The sequence below is a fragment of the Pongo pygmaeus genome, chromosome 19 (assembly GCF_028885625.2).
Source record: "Pongo pygmaeus isolate AG05252 chromosome 19, NHGRI_mPonPyg2-v2.0_pri, whole genome shotgun sequence".
Taxonomy (NCBI): Eukaryota; Metazoa; Chordata; class Mammalia; order Primates; family Hominidae; genus Pongo; species Pongo pygmaeus.
The window spans coordinates 92,750,939-92,771,116 of record NC_072392.2 but is presented as its reverse complement, the minus strand read 5'-3'; the positions used below and the strand labels follow the sequence as shown (position 1 = coordinate 92,771,116).

Here is a 20,178-nt window from a genome sequence, read left to right as displayed (position 1 = left end):
GTTCCCTGATTTCCACAGGCCTTTGCTGAGAATAGTGGACCAAGCCCCATGTTAGGCGTCTCAGAATGGGGGTCCCTGCAGAAAAGGATCCAGGATTTCCCCCAAAGCCTGACTATTCCCTCCTTCAGGTAGACACATCCTGGCCAGTGTTTTTAGGTCCCTCTGGGAGAGCTGGTAGAAGATTCTCAGTGTGAACTGTGGTGGCATAGCCAGGCCTAACCTTCTTCCTTTTTCAAGGGGACCTGACCTCTCCTTCATTCCAGGGCTGTGGGTTTTAACTGGTGCAAATTTGGAAATGGATTGAGGGCTATGACTCCTTGATGTGGTAGTTAAGTGAGTCTTTTGCTCAGTAGTGTAGACCATGTCTGTCTATACAGACGAAAGAAGATGTTATCATTTCCCACCACTTCAGTTCCAGGGTCGCCATGATGACCTGGCCAACACCAAGACCCCTGTGAGGCAGATGATTCCCATGAGTCCTCCTGGTCAAGGAGGGCCTCGCCTGGGTGTTCTTACCCTTTTTTCCATTCAGCAGATACTTATGGGAGCTTCTGGTGTATCAGACACTGACCTGGCATTGGAGTCCAGCCGTGAACACCCAGGCAAGGAGCTCTGTTTACATTGAGCCCATATTCCAGGTGGGGGATAGAAATGATAAACAAATGCAAAAATATATGAATAAGTTCCAGAGGTAATGTAAAAGACAGAGGTGAAAAGAGCCACGGAGCAAAATAAGAGAAGTGGGGTGACTGCTTTGCAGGAGTGGAGGGGTCTGTGATGAAGCTCCTCTAATAGGTGATGAGCAAGCAGGGATCAGGAGAAAGGAGGGGGTGAGCGCCAGGATCCCTGGAGGAGGAGCCCTGAGGCAGAGAGAACAGCAGGTGCATGTGTCCTGCCAGGGGGGCATCTTAGACTTGGATCTGGAAAACACAGGAAGCAGATCCCTCTCTGGATCTAATGGCTCCAGGGCCTGCAGATAGCATTCTCTGTCTCCTCCCCAGCCTGAGCCGGATATGGCACACCAGCATCAGACAATTAAGTTGTCTGAAGGCAGGTAAGACTTGAGAGAGTCATACATTCATTCATTCAACAGGCAATTTGTTGACTTGCCCTTGGCAGACCCTAGGATGGTAGCAAGTCACAGCTGTGACCAAGACAAGATACTGACCTGGTTCTCCATGAGCTACCAGTCCAGATGAAACCCACGAACAAAACAGTGATAAAGACAAGAGGGAAATGTGAAATGGGTCATGAGGACCCCTAAAAAGGAAGCCACCATAACCCAGGAAGGTCAAGGAACACGCAGGCAAACCTGTCAGCTGGAGGCAGGCAGAGGATGGGAGGTTGAGGGTCTGGACAAAGACCTGAGTGGTGAGGGCGGCAGCACCGAGGTGAACCTGGAGCCAGGAGGTTGGAGCCATTTGCCGGGTGATAGGGGCTGCCAGGACCTGTGTGCAGAGGCCAGGTCAGGTGGGTGCCATCCTGTGACAGCAGGAGCCATTGGGAGTTCAGCAGCACCTGCCCAGGGCCGTGTGTGTGTGTCAGGGGTCACATTACTGATTGTGGGGGAGAATGAAAGGGATGAGTAAGAGCAGAAGGGGAGACCAGGTCAGGTCCCCGTGGCAGGGCTGGCTACTGCCAAGCTGGGCCAAGGTCGGACCTGAACACTGGGCGGATGGGAAGGCCTGGGATTGCACTCGGCTGGCGACAGTTCCATGATGTGAGTCGGAGGCAACAGCACCAATGACTGCAGTGCACGCTGTCCCTGAGAGTGTAAATGAAGGGAGGGCAGGGCAGGACAAGGGTGCAGTGACCCCTTCATGGTGCCAGGTCCACCAAGATTCCCCTGTCACTCTCCACTCGGCCTCTGGTGCTACTGGGCATGATAGGAAGAAAGGAATGGAAATCTGTAAGAGGGTTGGGAGAGTCAACGAATATGCCTAAGGCATGAGAAGGTGGAGAAGGGGTGATGCCCTCCGGGACAGACAGGAGGCAAATCTTGTGTCTGACTAGCCTCCTTGCCCTTTCCAGGGTAAAGACACCCTGAGCCCATCATGTCAGGAGAACCAGCCATGCTGAGTGTGGACAGACCCGGGTTCCCGCCTCCTGGGAAAGCCTGTCCACCATGTGTGTTCTCTGGGAGGCACCTGGCCATCACAGTGGACCCAGGACAGACACTAGCAGCCACCGCTCAACAACCATGAATTTTACAGATTGATGTTTGCAGCCACAGGGCAGGTGCCAGTTTATCTGTGAAGAAGACTAGACAGGGCTCCTGCCTTTGTGGGAAATGCCATCTGGAGAGGAGCAGGCATTCGACAGATATCCAGGTTATTGATTCCTGCACCTCTGAAGAGTGTGCTCCTGCACATGAAAGGCTTTGGTAGAGATTCTTTTGGATTCAGGTCCTACCAGGTCCCTGGGTGTCCCCTCACATTGCTGCTGTGGCCCTGCCCTGCCTCAGCCCACAGCCCTGAATCTCAAGGCAATTCTTAGGGTGATAATTAGAGGCCATTGGTCTTATGTATCTGGCTGCTATGTCCAGGTTAGGTCTTGATTTTTGTGGCCACAGTACCTAGGCACTGGGGATAGAGGCAAGGTGGAGGGCACCAGGGCCTCCCCTGGGGAGCTGACTCACTGCCTGTCACCGTGTCCCCACAGGTCCCTGCTCAGCAGCCTCCACATCCTGCTCCTGATCCTCCTGGAGCTGCCCCTGCTCCTAAACAAGCTGGGGGCTGTCCTGTGGGTGAACAGGGCTCAGAGAAGCTCGGTGGGGAGGCAGAGTCAGCTGGATTGTGAGAAACAGTAACTCTGATGCCCATCCATACCGTGCCAAGCAACATACTCCCTCTTACGTATGAGAATGGCCTTCTGACCAACAAATCCATGTTTCTATCAGAAGATTTAGAGGCTTTTTTCTTGTGATGTATCAGACACACAAAAGAATACATGCACTTTACACCAAGAATACTCTTTAACCCATGTGTGCCCACCAGCCAGTTTAAGTAATAGAACATCATTCATACTCATGAAGCCCCAAACCGCTTTCTGATCTTATGCAATTTCTTTTCTATCCTCCTCTCAGAAAACCACATCCTACATTTTCTTTTATTATATCTTTTTTTTATAGAGATGGGTCTTACTATGTTACCCAGGCTGGATTTGAACTCCTGGGCTCAAGCAATTGTCCTGTCTCAGCCTCTGGAGCAGCTTGGGACTACAGGCATGCACCACGGCACCCGGCTCACATTCTGATTGTTATGTTCATCATCATCTTGTTTTAAGGGATTTGCCATATACATGCATATGGATTTCCAAAGGGTGTATTGTTTAGCTTTATTTTTGAACTTTCTGTGAATAGTATTAGGCATTTTTATTTGTAAGCAACTGGATTTTATCATTCAACACTTTTTTTTTTTTTTTTTGAGATGGAGTCTCGCTCTTTCACCCAGGCTGGAGTGCAGCGGTGCAATCTCAGCTCACTGCAACCTCTGCCTCCCAGGTTCAAGCGATTCTCCTGTCTCTGCCTCCTGAGTAGCTGGGACTACAGGCATGTGCCACCATGCCCAGCTAAATTTTTGTATTTTTAGTAGAGAGGGGTTTCAACATCTCCTGACCTCGTGATCCACCCGCCTCGGCCTCCCAAAGTGCTGGGATTACAGGCGTGAGCCACAGTGCCTGGACCATTCAACACTTTGTTTGAGTTTCATCCATGTTGATGTGTTGATGCATTGGTGTGTCACTTCTTTGTATTGGTCTACATTCTGTTGTATGAACATACCACAACTCGCACATCCCTCTTTCTTAAACAGGCGTTTAGGTTGTTTCTTTTCTCTCTTTTTTGTGCTCTTTTTTCCTCCTTCTCTTTCTCTATCCTTTCTCTCTCGTCTTCTCCTTCCTCTTCCTCCTCCTCTTGTCCCTCCTCTTTCTCCTCTTCATACTTTTCTCTGCCTACTCTTCCTGCCTACTTCTCCTCCTCCTCCTCCTTTTCTTCTTTTTTCTTTTCCTCCTTCTTTTTTTCCTCCTCTTCCTCCTGCTCTTCCTACCTCTTGGTCCTCCTCCTTTTCTTTTTTCTCTTCCTCCTCCTCCTTTTCTTTCTTCTCCTCTTCTTCTTTTGTTGCTTTTACTTATAACGTTATTATGAACATATATCCTAATTTCATCTGTCCAAAAGTGTCTCCTAGAGTAGAGGTCTAAGGGAATAACTGCTAGGTTTTGCTGCATGTGTGTGATCAGCTCTACTAGGCAATTGCAAATTATTTTCCAAAGTAAATGCACCAATTTTTGCTCCTTATCAGCAGTGCTCCTGCTTGAATCTTCTCAGACTTTCTAAATTTCTTCAAGTTAATGGATATGAAATGATATCTCATTGTTTTAATTTGAATTTCTCTGCTTACTAATATTAAACTCATTCTCATGTGTTTTTTGGTTATTTGAATTTTCTCTTTTGAGAAATGCTTCTTCTAATCTTCATCTACTTTCTGTTGTTTGTCTGTGTTCTTTTTTTTTTTTTGAGATGGAGTCTCACTCTGTCGCCCAGGCTGGAGTGCAGTGGTGTGATCTCGGCTCCCTGCAAGCTCTGCCTCCTGGGTTCACGCCATTCTCCTGCCTCAGCCTACCGAGTAGCTGGGATTATGGGCACCCACCACCACGCCCAGCTAATTTTTTGTATTTTTAGTAGAGACGGGGTTTCACCATGTTAGCCAGGATGGTCTTGATCTCCTGACCTCGTGATCCAATTGGTAGAAGTCCTTTGCAAGTCTTTTGTTAGTTACCGGTGCTCCACATATCCTTTCCTAGTTTATTGGCTTTATGATATCTTTTGAGAAACAGGATTTTCACTTTAATGTGCAAATTATTCATTTTCCTTAATGGTTTACACTTTCATCTTGTTTAACCAATTATGGATACTCCCATGTTAAAAAAAAATCTCCTATATTTTCTTCTAAAAATTTTTAAATATTCCCTTTCACAGGTAAGTCCTTGACCCGTTTCTAAATGATTTTGTTTCTAGGCTGAGATAATAATCCATTTTTCTGTCTTCCATTTGGATAAACATTATCCACATTTTCCCAGCAATCCGCAATGCAACCCCTGGCATGTATTTATTTCTATGTCTGCTTGGACCTTTTTCTAAGCACTCTATTATGTTGAATTTGCCTAATTGCTTATTTTGGAACCAACACAACTTGTTTTAATTACTATAGCTGTATTTAAATGTCTTGTTATCTGGTAGGGCATGTCACTATACATTGTTCTTTGATATTGGGAATGTCTTTGCAAATATTGGCCATTTCCTCTTCTGCAGAAATTTTAGAATTAACCAGTCAACGTACTAAAAAAGAAAAAAAAATTATGTTGAGACTTTAAATGTAAATGTATGAAATTTATCTTTATAATAATTTCTCTGTCTATGAACATGGTATGTAATTCTAATTATTTATGAGCTTTTAAAATGTCTTTTAATAACATTCTATTATTTTCTCCTTGATATTTGCTCATATATTTGTTAAGTGTAATTCTGGATATTTTATGTTTTTATTCTTATTTTGTGGCTTTTTTTTTTTTTTTTTGAGACAGAGTTTTGCTCTTATTGCCCAGGCTAGAGTGCAGTGGTGCAATCTCGGCTCACTGCAACCTCTGCCTTCTGGTTTCAAGCGATTCTCGTGCCTCAGCCTCCTAAGTTGCTGGGATTACAGGTGCCCCCCACCACGCCCAGCTAATTTTTTTGTATTTTTAGTGGAGACGGGGTTTCACCATGTTAGTCAGGCTGGTCTTGAACTGCTGACCTCGTGATCCACCCGCCTCGGCCTCCCAAAGTGCTGGGATTACAGGCATGAGCCACCGTGCCCAGCCCCATTTTGTGGCATCTTTTATTGCATTTTCAAGTTATTCATTGTATGCATGTAGATAAACAATTGATCCTTACTGATTATATATATTTAGCAACTCTGCAAAAAATCTTAGTAATTGTTTTCAGTTTTATATGTAGATAACCAATTAATCTATAATAATTTAGAGATTTGTTTTTCTTTCTAATTCTCACGTCTTTTGTTTCTCTTTCTTATTGTATTGTGCAGGCTAATCAAAGTGTTGAATCAAAGTAGTGATTTTGAGCAACCTTGTCCTCTTCCTGATTTTAAAGGAAAGATTTTGCCACGGGTTGTAACGGGTTGCTTATAGGCACCTTTTAATTCCTAGTTTATCAAGAAAAGTAATGGATTTCAGATAGTGCTTTTTGTGCATCTACATGATTATGTGGGGTTTCTTCTTTATTCTATTAATGTGATTCATTATATTAATTTTTTTAGATGAAGCCTCATTCTGTCACCTAGATTGGAGTGCAGAGAAGACGATCTGTTACCCATCTAGAAAGAGAAGTGAGAATAAAAGCATTATTTTAGTCTCCTTCCTTTCAGTATGTGATCCAAGATGGAGAACACAGTAGGGGGCGTTCCCCCAACTATTTTCTTTCCCTGGTTCCTGGATCCTGGCACCCATTTAAATGTGCTGGCCATGACTGCAGGCGTGACCCTTCAAGCCATGGCACCAGAGAAACTAGACTTCTGGGCCTAGTTACACTTGCCCAAGCACCTTAGTCTTTTGTCTTTTATTTCTCTTTGACCTCCTGTGTGACCTGTGTGCTTCCCTAAAAAAAACAAAAACAAACAAAAAAAACCAATGATTTTAAGAAAAACTACGGGCCAGGTGTGGTGACTCATGCCTGTAATTCTAGCACTTTGGGAGGCCGAGGTGGGTGGATCACCTGAGGTCAGGAGTTCAAGACCAGCCTGGCCAACATGGTGAAACCCTGTCTCTACTAAAAATACAAAAATTAGCCACACATGGTAGCGGGCGCCTGTAATTCCAGCAACTTGGGAGGATGAGGCAGGAGAATCACTTGAACCCGAGAGGTGGAGGTTGCAGTGAGCTGAGATCATACCACTGCACTCCAGCCTGGGTGACAAGAGCAAGAATCCATCTCAAAAAAAAAAAAAAAAAAAAAAAAAAAAAAAAAAAAACTACATAGTTGGGCAAAGCCTCTTTAAGGGAGGGGGTGTGCTAGATTGAACTTTATATCTTGCTATTATTATGGCCTGTGCTAAAGCATTTACCCTTAGAAAAATGGTTCTGGTTAACTTCTGGCCTTAAAAATCCCCTTACTAATTAATTACCATCTTAATCGGAGACAGAATAGGTGCCTTAAAGGAACGTAGGAATCGAATGGCCATTTTCCTGCCAATGGGACAATATTGAGACTAAAATTTGGCTATGGAAGACATCTTAACTCCTAACTGCTAAAGGCAGAACTTTTCCATTTCAAGAAGAGGCCTAGAGCCTGATTTCTTTTTTTTTTTCTTTTCTTTTCTTTCTTTCTTTTTTTTTTTTTTGAGACAGAGTCTCGCTCTGTTGCCCAGGCTGGAGTGCAGTGGCGCTATCTCGGCTCACTGCAAGCTCTGCCTGCCGGGTTCACGCCATTCTCCTGCCTCAGCCTCCCGAGTAGCTGGGACTACAGGCGCCCGCCACCAGGCCGGGCTAATTTTTTTTGTATTTTTAGTAGAGACGGGGTTTCACTGTGTTAGCCAGGATGGTCTCGATCTCCTGACCTTATGATCCGCCCGCCTTGGCCTCCCAAAGTGCTGGGATTACAGGCATGAGCCACCGCGCCTGGCCGAGCCTGATTTCTAATCGTGCAAAAAGAAGCTGCGGTTTGCCATGAAAGAAATATCCTTTATGTAGAGGATTTCTATTTCTACTAGGTGGCACTGTTGGCTTAGAAATACTATGTGCTCACCAGAGACGTGGTAGTGAGTAACCTCACCGTGGGAGAAAGGGGAGAACTCTGTTCCTAGAAGATTGCAACGGCATCTTCCTGATTTTGCCTAACAGTATTACTTTCCTAGGCTGTAAAAATCGCTACACATTTCACACAGAGAAAGTGTAAGAGACCCAGACAGAGAAGGAAGGCAAGTTTTGTGACAAGATAGTTGAGGATTCTTTGCCAACACCCAGAATGGGCCACCAGAGGCTGGGTCCAGTCCAGGGGCCTTAGAATCATGCCAGGGTGTGCTCTGGCCAGAAATTGTTAGTTGCCTTAGAACTTTTCCCAGCCTTGCACAATGGCGAGGTCCTCCTGTGAAAAGAAGCTGATTTGAAACGTGGCCAACATTCCCAATGACCCAGGGGTGTTGGGGGGTTCTCCGTGTTCTCACCAGCAAGCCTCACATTCGAGTCTTCAGTATGGCAGCCAACACTAAGTGTATGTACCCGGCTGATGGATGCCCATTGACTTATTTTATTTTAAAATAGAGGCTAAGAGTGCCGCGGAATGATAGAAGAGATTTTAAGCTCACTCCCATACTTACCACTCCGATGAATGTCGTACCTTGGATTCCTGGCCAATACACCAAAATGATATGGTTCTGATGACTGGAGGAACACCAGGGTCCTTGGTCTCCCGCTGGTTTGAATAAAACAACATGGGCACATGTGGAGTGGTTTTAAGGAGTGGAGAATTTAATAGACAAGAAAGAAGGAAGAAAGAGGCTCCCCCTGTTCTGAGACTGAGGGAGGCGGGCTCCAAGCTGAAAGAGGGAACCTCGAGTGCGGTGGAAAACAGCGTTATATGAGGAGGCTGGAGGAGGCGGTAGCTGATTTGCATAGGGCCCAGGGGATTGGTTTGACCAGGTATGTCATTCAAGTAGCCCACGAAAAAACTAGCCTTCCTGCCCTAGCCTTTCAATATGCAAATACAGGCGCCATGATGTTCTACATACATGGGGGTATGTAGGGGCGGCCATGTCGCCAGGCACATGTGGGGACAAGAAGAAGAGGCGGGAGTCTCCATGTTTGGGTGGACCCAGTTTCTAATGGCCTGTATTTGCATATCGAAGCTTGCCTGCCCAGCTCTAAGAGCCAGGGCTTTTCTGATAGACAAGAAACATTTATGGAGCCGCTTTAAAAGAAAAAAAAAATCTTCCCAAGCACCTCTTTTCCTCTCTATCTGCCTAAAATAATTTCTTAATAACTCCTATAACAACAACAAACATTATGAGCCCAATTAATAGATACAATAACTGAGGCACAGAGATGTTGATTGCTTTGTCCACAGTCACGCAGCTTGTAGGTGGTGCTCGTGGGGTTAGAGCCAGGTCTGTCTGACCCAACAGTCTGCATGTTTATGCACTTGGCTATAACACCTGAACAAATGAATCTTCAGGTATGCCCAGCATGACCCATCTGACATCTGAGTTGGGTGTTCCCTGCTGCTGGGACCCATCACTGTGGTATAGAACAGCTCTGAAATTGACTCCCAGAGTGTTATACCCCTTGGACCCAAGGCCTGCTAGGCCAGATGCCCCCCACCCCACCCCTTCTGCAGACGTATCTCCCCCTACCCTAAAGACCCTGCACAGTCCCTTCCCTCCTCTTTTTTACATAGTGATGATGCTCAAGCCCTGTGGCCCAGCCCTGCCAAAAAATGACACCTCTTTTGTTGAATAATTAAAAGCAGGAACTACCCACTCTATAAAAGGAAGTGAATGAGTAAGAAAGTCAAAGGCGGTCTAGATGCGCAGAAGGTGCAAGCCTGAGCTCAGGCAGAACTTCCAGAGTGCATCTGGGATCTGCATTTGCCACTGGTTGCAGATCAGGCGGACAAGGAGCCGGGAAGGCAGAGCCATGTGGCTGCCCCCCGCTCTGCTCCTTCTCAGCCTCTCAGGTGAGTGGGGCTGGGGTCTTGGGCGCTTGGTATGACAGGGGCAGGGCAGGAGGCAGAGGGCATTTGTCCTTCCACATCCAGGGAAATGAGAGGTGGCTTTGTGGAGTCATTCGACAAAGGTGCACTGGGGACTGACATCGTGTGCTTCGGGGCCTGAGGACATCAAGAAAAAAGAGGAGGAGAACTGGCCGTTAAAGAAGACTCCAGGCTTGAGGTGGTGGCTCACACCTATAATCCTAACACGTTGGGAGGCCTAGTTGGGAGGATTGCTTGAGTCCAGGCATTTAAGACCAGTTTGGGCAACATGGTGAGACCTCGTCTCTACAGAAAATGAACAAAAATAACCTGGGCGTGGTGACACGTGCCTGTACTCCCACCTAGTTGGGAGGCTGAAGCTGGAGGATCCTTTGAGCTCAGGTATTCAATTCTGCAGAGTTATGATCGCACCACTGCACTCCAGCCTGGGTGACAGAGCGGGACCTTGTCTCAAAAAAAAAATAAAGTAAAAAAACTCCAGATGGCTTAGTGGGTGGGACATACACATAAACAATGAGTGATTGCAGGACACAATAAGGCACTGGTGGAGGTGTGTGTGGAGGATGAAGCAGTTCTCTTTGGTGACTAGAGAAAGACTCACGAAGCTGTGCACTTGATGTGCCTTGTAGAAGGAAGGTCAGTCTCTGAAGCAGAGCTGAGAGGAGAATACTCTAGAGAATTGTGTGTGTGTGTGTGTGTGTGTGTGTGTGTGCTGGGGGACCTGTGCAGAGAGATGGAGGCTTAGAAAGAATTGTGAATTCATGCAGAGGGAGCTGTCAGTGTGCAGGATGTCTTGGAGGTGGCGAGTTGGATATGAGGTTGGAAACACAAAAGACAGGATTATGAAGGCCATCCATGCCAGGCTCAGGAGCTGAGACTTTCAAAGAAAAAAATTCTCAAGAACCCAGGTGGAAAGTGGGAAGGGCTAGATGATCTTCTCCATGGCAAACCTTGGTGGACACCTAGAGGGCATTAGGGGACAATCTAGAATTTTACGCAGGGTGTGCAATGTGTGTGGGCCACACAGTTTTCTCCTGGAGCTTAGGGACTGACCATCTGGCACAGATAGAGCAGTCCACAGAAGGACAACAGGAAAGAGCACGGCTGGGGAGTTCTGAGACCCGACTCCAGTCCTGGCTGGACTTCAACCCTTCAGCCCGTTCAACAGGGCTCTGCTCCAAGCTGACGGCTGCCCTGTTATTTCCGTCTCTATCGTTCGTCATACCAACTCTTGACAACACATAGAAGCCTAATTAATAGTTCCAGCCATTATATTCTGTGGTTAGAGAAACCCCCACATATTTTTTTAAATGGGATTAATTACATCGTGAGCCCTTTACAGTTTGAATGACTGAAGCTGGGATTGATGGCACTTTGTTCAATGCAGCAGCATCTCTTTTCTGCTGTTAGTGATTGCTGACGAATCCAATTTATGTTTTTGGGTATTCTGTTTTTGTCTTTGTTTTTTGTTTTTGAGACGGAGTTTCACTCTGTCACCCAGGTTGGAGTGCAGTGGTGCAATCTTGGCTCACTGCAACCTCTGCCTCCCAGGTTCAAGTGATTCTCCTGCCTCAGCCTCCCAAGAAGCTGGGATTAAGGCGCCTGCCACCATGCCTGGCTAATTTTTGTATTTTTAGTAGAGACGGGATTTCTCCATGTTGGCCAGGTTGGTCTAGAACTCCTGACCTCAGGTGATCCACCCACCTTGGTCTCCCAAAATGCGGATTACAGGCATGAGCCACCGTGCCCGGCCCCGAAAAGATTTTTAGATGCTCAGGGCAGGTGCAGCTGATCGTAAGGAGGAGACAGTCTCAGTACCCAACTTAGGCAGCGGTATGGAGAGGAAAGCAGAGGGAGCTGTCAGTGTGCAGGATATCTTGGGGGTGGCGAGTTGAATATGAGGTTGGAAACACAAAAGACAAGATTATGAAGGCCATAATCCTTAGGAGAGGAGAGTTGGGGAGGATGCTGCTGGGGCTGGGAAGACCTCTCCAGATGCCACTGTTATGATCCAGGCACAGATGAAGTCCTGACCTGTTGATGAGCTGTCACTGACAGAGCAAACCCCAGATGTCTGGTGTTAGACATACATCCAAGTCTTCTTTTAAATTTAAAAATAAACAATTTTTTGAAGACAGTGTCTCACTCTGTCACCCAGGCTGAAGTGCAGTGGTGGGTGATTATAACTCACTTCAGCCTTGAACTCTCAGGCTCAAGCGATCCTCCCACCTCAGCCCCACAAGCAGCTGGGACCACAGGCATGCACCACCACTCCTGGCTAATCTTTTGCTTTTGCAGACATAGAGTTTCACCATGTCGCCCAGGTTAGTCTGGAACTCCTGGGCTCAAGCGATCCTCCTGCCTCAGCCTCCCACAGCTTTGGAATTACAGGCATGAGCCACCTTGCCCAGCCTACACACATCCAAGTCCTATTACCACCTTCGAAGTAGAGCGTAGCATGACTGTCTTATGAATAAGGAAGCGAGACTTGCAGAGGTTAAGCAACTCTGCCAGGGTTTCCCAACTAGTTCAGCGTCAAGTCTTTCTGCATCAAAGCTCACACTCTCTCTGATATCATGCTGTACTCATGGCCTGCGATGGCAGAGACTGAAAGAAGAAAAAAAAACCCTGAGGCGCATCTCTAGGATAGAGATGACTAAACTGGCTACCAATCAGCTCTGGGGGCTGAAGGAGAGGACAGCATGAAAGAAAATGCCAAGCTCTTCTGGAAGGCTGGGTGGTGGAGCTGCTGGAAGAGAATCAAGTTGGTTCTGCTGATTGAATGCTATGTTAATTTCCAGTGGCTGCTGTAACAAATTAACATGAACTCTATGCCTTAGAACTGCACAATTTCATCATCTCATTGATGCTTCTGAAGACCAGAGCCTGGCGTGGTCTTACTGGTTAAAACTGAGGTGCAGGTAAGGTTGGGTTTCTTTAGAGCAGTGGTCCCCAACCTTTTTGGCACCAGGATCCGGTTTTGTGGAAGACAATTTTTCCACACCAGGAGTGGGGTGAGGATGGTTTGGGATGATTCAAATGCATTACACGTATTTTATACTTTATATTACTATTATATTGTAATATATAATGAAATGATTATACACTGCACCATAATGGAGAATCAGTGGGAGCCCTAAGCTTGTTTACCTGCAACTAGATGATCCCATCTGGGGGTGATGGGAGATAGTGACACATCATTAGGCATTAGATTCTCATAAAGTGTGTGCAGTCTAGATCCCTCACACACGAAGTTCACAATAGGGTTCTCACTTCTATGAGAATCTAATGCCGCCACTGATCTGACGGGAGGCGGAGGTCAGGTGGTAGTTTGAACAATGGGGAATGGCTGTAAATATAGATGAAGCTTCACTTGCTTGCCTGCCGCTCACCTCCTGCTGTAAGGTCTGGTTCCTAACAGGCCATGGGCCGTTACTAGTCTGTGGTCCTGGGGTTGGGAACCCGTATTCTAGGGGACAATCTGTTTCCCTGCATTTTCCAGCTTCTAGAAGCCATCTGCTTTCCTTGGCCAGTGGCCTCTTCCTCCACTTCAAAGCCAGCAACAGAGCATCTTCCTATTGGACTCTCCCTCAACCCTCTTTCACTTAGAATATCCATGGAGATTATTCAGGATACTCTTCCTGTCTCAAGGTCCTTAACTTCATCACATCTGCAGAGTCCCTCTGGCCATGTCAGGGGACATATTTGCATGTTCTGTGTATGAGGATGCCAACACCTATGGGGGACATTATTCTACCAATCACAAATGCAAAGTTCAAGAAAACTAACACAGCTTCAAGGAGAAGGCCCAAGCTGTGAGGAGGCGGCATCTGCCTGGGGAAATAGATCTGGCTCTCCCCACCCTGCAGAGACCCCTGGCCTGGGCCTGAAGCTCTGAGGCCAAGAGACAGTCAAGAGAGGCTTCCCCTGTGATTCTCTGACCCTTTATCCGCTTCTGCGTGATCAAGAAACCCGTGTCATTGCCAAGGAAAGAGCCTATCTGCACACAGACTAACTGGAGTCAATCAGTGGAGGCACAGACTGCCATTTGATTGTGCTCACCTCTAACCTGTTCAGCTTTCACCAGGCCTTTGTTACTCTTGCCACATCCAATTGCACCACTAGAAAAAAATACCGAAGGAGAGTAGTTCAGGGTGGGAGAGGAAGTGCATTCAGTTCTGCAACGAAGGAATCTGGGGTGGAGACATCCAGCTTGTCTTTGTAAATGGTGGGCTAGCTAAGGGGAGTCTGAGCTGCAAATATGGATTTGGGAATCATCAGGAAACAGGTAATCATTAAAGTCATGGAAATGGAGAGACTCCCTCCATGGAGACTTGTCAGGTGAGACAAGATGAAGGCTGGAGAGGGAACCCTGGGTACCCCCGCAGTGTGCTGGGGCTGGCTCACAGGAGCTGGCTTGGGACATCTTTTCCCAGCTCTGTGTCCAGTAACATCACATGGATTACCTGACATCTGCCACCTTGGGAGTATTTACACTACGGAATTTGGTAAATATTAAAACCAGATTTTTTTTCTTTTTCTTTTTCTAGACAAGAGTCTCACTCTGTTGCCTAGGCTGGAGTGCAGTGGTGCGATCTCAGCTCACTGCAACCTCCGCCTCCCGGATTCAAGCAATTCTCATGCTTCAGCCTCCTGCATAGCTGAGACTACAGGTGACTGCCACCACGCCCAGCTAATTTTTGTATTTTTTTTGTATTTTTTGTATTATTGTAATTTTTGAAACCCAGTAAAGACTGGGTTTCACCATGTTGGCCATGCAGGTCTCGAACTCCTGACCTCAGGTGATCTGCCCACCTTGGCTTCCCAAAGTGCTGGGATTACAAGTGTGAGCCACCGTGCCCGGCTCCTAAACCAGAGATTTTTTTCCCCCAGAGGGCTGGTTAAATATTTGGCTCCGATGAGAACAGCATTGAAAGGACAAGGAAAGAAGGTGGTAGGAGACCATGGTGTCACATACTAAGCAGGTCTAGAAGCTGGTGGGGGACTGGACTGAGAGGGAGATGGGGATGAGGAATCGGGTGTTCTAGAGACACACTTGGGACTCTTAAACACCAAACTGGCTCAGGCAACAGGAGCTGTATCTTGGGATTCTGTTTTCCAGGCTGTTTCTCCATCCAAGGCCCAGAGTCCGTGAGAGCCCCAGAGCAGGGGTTCGTGATGGTGCAGTGCCACTATAAGCAAGGATGGGAGACCTACATCAAGTGGTGGTGCCGAGGGAAGCGCTGGGATACATGCAGGATCCTCATTCGAACCGGAGGGTCGGAGCAAGGAGAGAAGAGTGACCGTGTGTCCATCAAGGACAATCAGAAAGACCGCACATTCACTGTGACCATGGAGGGGCTCAGGCGAGATGACGCAGACATTTACTGGTGTGGGATTGAAAGACTAGGAACCGACCTTGGGACTCCAGTGAAAGTGATCGTTGACCCAGGTAAGAACTTTCTCATCTACACGAGGAGGCCCTGGAGCTCAGGGCTGGGAAAGTCAATGCTCTTACCTGCTCCCCACCAAGGCTGAAAGGGAATGATGGTGAGCCTAAGAGAGAGAGAGAGAGAGAGAGACAGACAGACAGACAGACTGACTGGGAAGGAGGTGACAGAAACTAAGGGAGAGTGGCGGCCAGCATCGCTCTGCCATCTCAGTCCCTGAGGTCTCTCCAAGGAATCCAGGTGGGGTTTGGGATGGGGGTGGGAATGGGGACCTCAGCTTTGGTGACTGGTGGCCCAGCCCTGCTCATGACATGGCAGAGAGGGAACCTAGAGCGGCCCAGGGTGTCCTAGTATTGAGTCCCAGTAACTGCACCAACCCAGAGTAGCTCTGGGCATCTTACAATACCCTCCTCTCTAAGTCCCCAGCCACCTGCTCTGCTACTTTATCTGGCTGTGTAAGATGAGCACGGGGTAAGAAAGCTCCAGAGAGGTGCATGGGTGACAGTGGACGCTTTAAAGCGAAAGGATGGCTTCCATCACGGGCAATGTCAGGGACCACTCTGGCTGCCCTGGCGTCTCCTCCATGCCTTGGACTCCACTGACGGACTCTGGGGTCGTCCTGCTGCTGTTGCTGGAGTCTGGGAAGCAGCCGCCAACCCCCACTTCCACCCACACACCCGTACTCAGTACTTCGTCAGCTCATTGTCCACTCGGGTCCATTTGGTGGTGATGTGGAAATAGACAATGCCGGCTTTAGAACAAGCCTGTGTACTGTTGGGGTTGGGACCAAAGAGGCACATGGACACAGTGGCTGCAGCTGGGTAAAGAGGAGTCCAGAAAGGGTCAAGCAAGACTTCCCCAGGGCTGCCAAGTAGGGGAAGCCCAGAATATCTATGGGGGCAGAGAGGGGATTGAGCAAGACATGCAGGCGGTACAAAGAGACAAAAAACCGTGGCCAGTGTGGAGCTTTAGGGAGAGAGATCTTCCAGAGTCTTGGGTGGGGGACCTACAGGGGTACCAGCCTGTAAGACGATCAGGGGCTTCATAGAAACTGTTGTGACTGGAATTACCTGCAGCTCAGACAGGAGCCCACCTAGTGTGGCCAAAGCCTGGGCCTTTTTTGTTTTGTTTTGTTTAATTTTGTTTTGTCTTTTGAGACAGGGTTTCACTCTGTAGTCCAGGCTGGAGTGCAGTGGGGCGAACTTGACTCACTGCAGCCTCGACCTCCTGGGCTCAATCGATCCTTCCACTTCAGCTTCCTGAGTAGCTGGGACTACAGGGGCACATGACCACGCCTGGTTCATTTTGTATTTTTTGTAGAGATGGGGGTTCACCATGTTTCCCAGGCTGGTTTCGAACTCCTGGTCTCAAGCGATCTGCCTCCCTTGGTCTTCCAAAGTGCTGGGATTACAGGCGTGAACCACCGCACCTGGACAGCCTGGGACCTTTGAGAAGAATTTGCTGGGGCTGAGGACTGAAATAAAAGATCATGTTGGGTCATGGATACTCAGTGCCAGGCTGGGCTCAGGGCCCCCCCCACCAGACTGCCCCCAACAAATTGCCTATATAGTTGCTCCTAAAAATGTTCCGTTCCTCATAGTCGATGTTCTCTAGTTAAGTGGAGTGTGCCCTTTTCTTCATGAGCCTTCTGGAGTCCCCTTTCCCTTTTTCTGGACTACTCCAATTTCTGGACAGCCCATTTCCAGAATCTTCTCTCCTTAAGCCCTGCTCAGGCACCACTCCAGTGGAAAAGACCAGAAATTTATTTCCCCATCCAATAGTCCCACTTGCAGGATAGATGGAAAGAAAGTATGAAAAAACCTCTCTCTCCCAGAATAAACTACAGTGCTTACTCCTATTTAATTTTTAATTTTTCTTGCCACACCTGAACATGATGGGGAAAAATGTCTGTGTGTTGAGATTGAAGTGACTCAGTAGAAGCACGAGGGGCTGTAGCAGGAGAGAAAAATCCTCCTACTCCAGGGAAAAGGGTCTTCTGGTGAGGGCTGGAAGGGTCGGGTGGCTTTGGGACCCATGCATGAGCTCCCAACTGTGCTAATAACCCATGGCTGACTTTCCCTGTGTCTAGAGGGAGCAGCTTCCACAACAGCAAGCTCACCTACCAACAGCAACATGGGGGTGTTCATCGGCTCCCACAAGAGGTGAGTCATGTGGTTCTTTCTCCTGCCCCTACCTGGGGTCCCTCCTAAGGGGAAGCCAAGCCTGGGAACTCCTGCCTGTCACCAAATGCCAGCACCTGTTCTAGCCAGAGTCAAGGCCCCAAACCCATCCTCCATCTCTCTCCTGCCCCCAACACTGCAATCCACCATCTCCCCACTCTAGCTGTCACCAGGAAACCACTCTGCAGAACTCTTCTCAGTGAGCATCATCCACCCAGTCAATCGGTCAACCTTGCATTGGTGGCCTCATGGGTGCCAGGGGGAGATAAGATACCACCCTCTGTGGTGCAAGACCTCAAGGGACACAGAGCAGAAGGGTGATTTACCAGCCTGGAGCTGGCATTAGCAGGAACAGAGGCAGGAAACACAACCTGTATTTGGTGACCTCTGGCACTTCTGTTGAGCTATGTACTTTGGGCAAAGAGGGTCCCGGAAGGTGATGTTAGAAAGGAAGACAGGCCCCGTGCAAAACCAGCCAAGGTGACTGTTGGAGGAGCCCTTGAGGTTGAACCAAGGAGGAGGTTTACAGGGATCTTCAGAGTGGGGCTGCCTGGCCCAGGGTCACAGGCTTTGGCTGGTGGCTCACAGGGTGAGGGGATGGGAGTGACATGGCCTGGGGATGCCCAGGGCTCTGACCACTGCATCCCCTTCCCCAGGAACCACTACATGCTCCTGGTATTTGTGAAGGTGCCCATCTTGCTCATCTTGGTCACTGCCGTCCTCTGGTTGAAGGGGTCTCAGAGGGTCCCCAAGGAGCCAGGGGAACAGCCTATCTACATGAACTTCTCTGAACTTCTGACTAAAGACATGGCTGCTTAGAGAGATGGTTCTGCAGAGCCTTCCTGCCCTGGACCACGTTTCCAGAAGAGGCTCGGGCTGTGGAAGGAACATCTCCGAGTCCTCAGGTTGCAGCGACTGAGATAGGGGCCCTGGGCCTCTGCCCTGGCCTTGGAGCTGGTGGGCACCTCCCTGTTCTGCACAGCTGAGGGACTTAGCCGGGTCCTCTCCCAAGCCACCATCACCTCCTGGGGTGCCAGCACCTGTTCTCTTGGTCGGGAGCTGTAGAGATGGAGCTCAAGCACTGGACGACTCTGTCCCCACTGCTGGAATAACTCGGGCACAGAGCATGGGACCAAAGTACAGAAAGAGGTTGGGGGAGACCCCCCAGCCCTAGACTTCCATCATTCCGGAGACCAACTCAACACTGTCTTTGCCTGAGAGCCTGATATATCCGTTTTTTAAAAATATTTTTTTCTAGCAAAGTTGGGTTTTAATGACTTATGTTCATAGGAAACCTGTCTGATCCCACACACAAGGAGGGTGATTCTGGGATGAGTTCCTGGTTCTAGGGCATGAGAAGCTGGATGGACTCTGTCCCCAGGGAGGACATGGCTCTGAGTCCACAGGGCTGAGGAGGCAATGGGAACCTCCCTGGCCCAGCCCAGTGCTTGGCCTCCCCCTCCCACCTCCTCCTCCTCCTGGATCCCCAAGCTCCCTGCCCACTCCCCCACCTCCGAGGGGCTGCAGCTTGGGAGCCTCCTCAGCGTGACAGCTCAGGTCTCCTCCCCAAAAGAGCCTGTTGGACCTCAAGAGCCACCTCCAGGTAGGGAAGGCAGTAACGAAAACCGTCGCAGGAAATGGCACCCTCCCTTTTCAGTGATGTCGAAATCTTGTTACTAATTAAAACTGTCCTAGGGAAGTGGTTCTGTCTCCTCACAGGCCTCACCCACGGCGATGAGGCCCCCGAATGTGGTCACTTTGTGCTGTACGGGTGAGGGGCCCTCACACCAAAGGGACCTTCCCATGTGAGATGTGTTCCCGCCCCCACCTGCCCACATGAAAACACACCACACATGTTCAGCATGTTGCCCTTTGGACACCCATGAGGACATCTCCAACCTGCTCTTGGTTCTAATAGGGAGTCCTGACTGTCAGCAGTGGATAAAGGAGAGGGGACCCTCTGGTCCCTAGCATGGCACCTGGAGCCTCCCCTTCCCACTGCGACTCTCTAATCCCCTCTTCTTGTCCTTCAGCCAAAGAGAAACTTTCTCTGACTTTGAACTGAATTTAGGGCTCTGGCCAATGATGGGCCTGAAAATTCCATAAAGGCCAAAGAGGAGAGTTTGAGCCCGGCTAAGATCCCCTCAGTCATTCTGTGAGGGACCAAGACCCACAGTCCACCAGCCCCGGGGCCCTGCCTCCTGGAATGCTTTCCTGGATCCAGCATCCCAAAGATCCGACCAGACGCAGGGAGGACGGCACCGCTCCGCGGGAGGGAAAGCCAAACCATGGTGCTTCACCAGCTGGACTCAAAGGGGCGAGGGGACATTGGCGCTTGTCAACGTGATGTCATTCTTTTCCCACCGTTTCTTCCTGTTGATATTCAATGAATCCCTCAATCTCTCTGGAGCTAGTGTGGCTGGGTTTTTATTCTTGTAGCTCTGTTAAGGAGAATCCACTGGAGTAAAGTAGGCATCTATTGTCTGTCTGCCCAACTACCACCCACCACGCATGCCCTTACACCACCACCCCTTGTACACATCTCTAGGAAATACCCCTTGGGGTTCCAACACAAGCTGACAAGCAAGGCTTGCCTAATACGCCCATTCTCTGGGGTAGGGAGAAAGACGGAAGTCAATAAATGAGTCACTAGTGCTGGCATTGCATTTTCCAGCAAATATGTTTCAGTTGGGAGCTTGGAGCCAAAGCCGTCATGCCCTTAAATAGCCACAGACCATGAGGATTTGGCATATGCTGATTTTCACACTTAATGGAACCAAAAGTTAGTGAC

The 20,178-nt window shown here is 48.6% G+C and overlaps 1 protein-coding gene across 2 annotated transcripts; it reads left to right on the top strand.

The window, feature by feature from the left end:
- The first annotated feature begins 9,556 nt into the window (after positions 1-9,556).
- On the top strand, positions 9,557-19,877 carry CD300LB (CD300 molecule like family member b). 2 transcript variants are annotated; one of them, XM_054457481.2, is made up of 5 exons: positions 9,588-9,721; positions 14,308-14,430; positions 14,880-15,209; positions 17,297-17,369; positions 18,044-19,877. In XM_054457481.2, the coding sequence occupies exons 1-5, from the start codon at positions 9,682-9,684 to the stop codon at positions 18,204-18,206; spliced, it is 729 nt and encodes a 242-aa protein (XP_054313456.2). In that variant the 5' UTR covers positions 9,588-9,681; the 3' UTR covers positions 18,207-19,877. The 2 variants fall into 2 exon arrangements, with proteins under 2 accessions (XP_054313457.2, XP_054313456.2); XM_054457482.2 differs by lacking the exon at positions 14,308-14,430 and having other exon boundaries at positions 9,557-9,721.
- Positions 19,878-20,178: the final 301 nt, after the last annotated feature.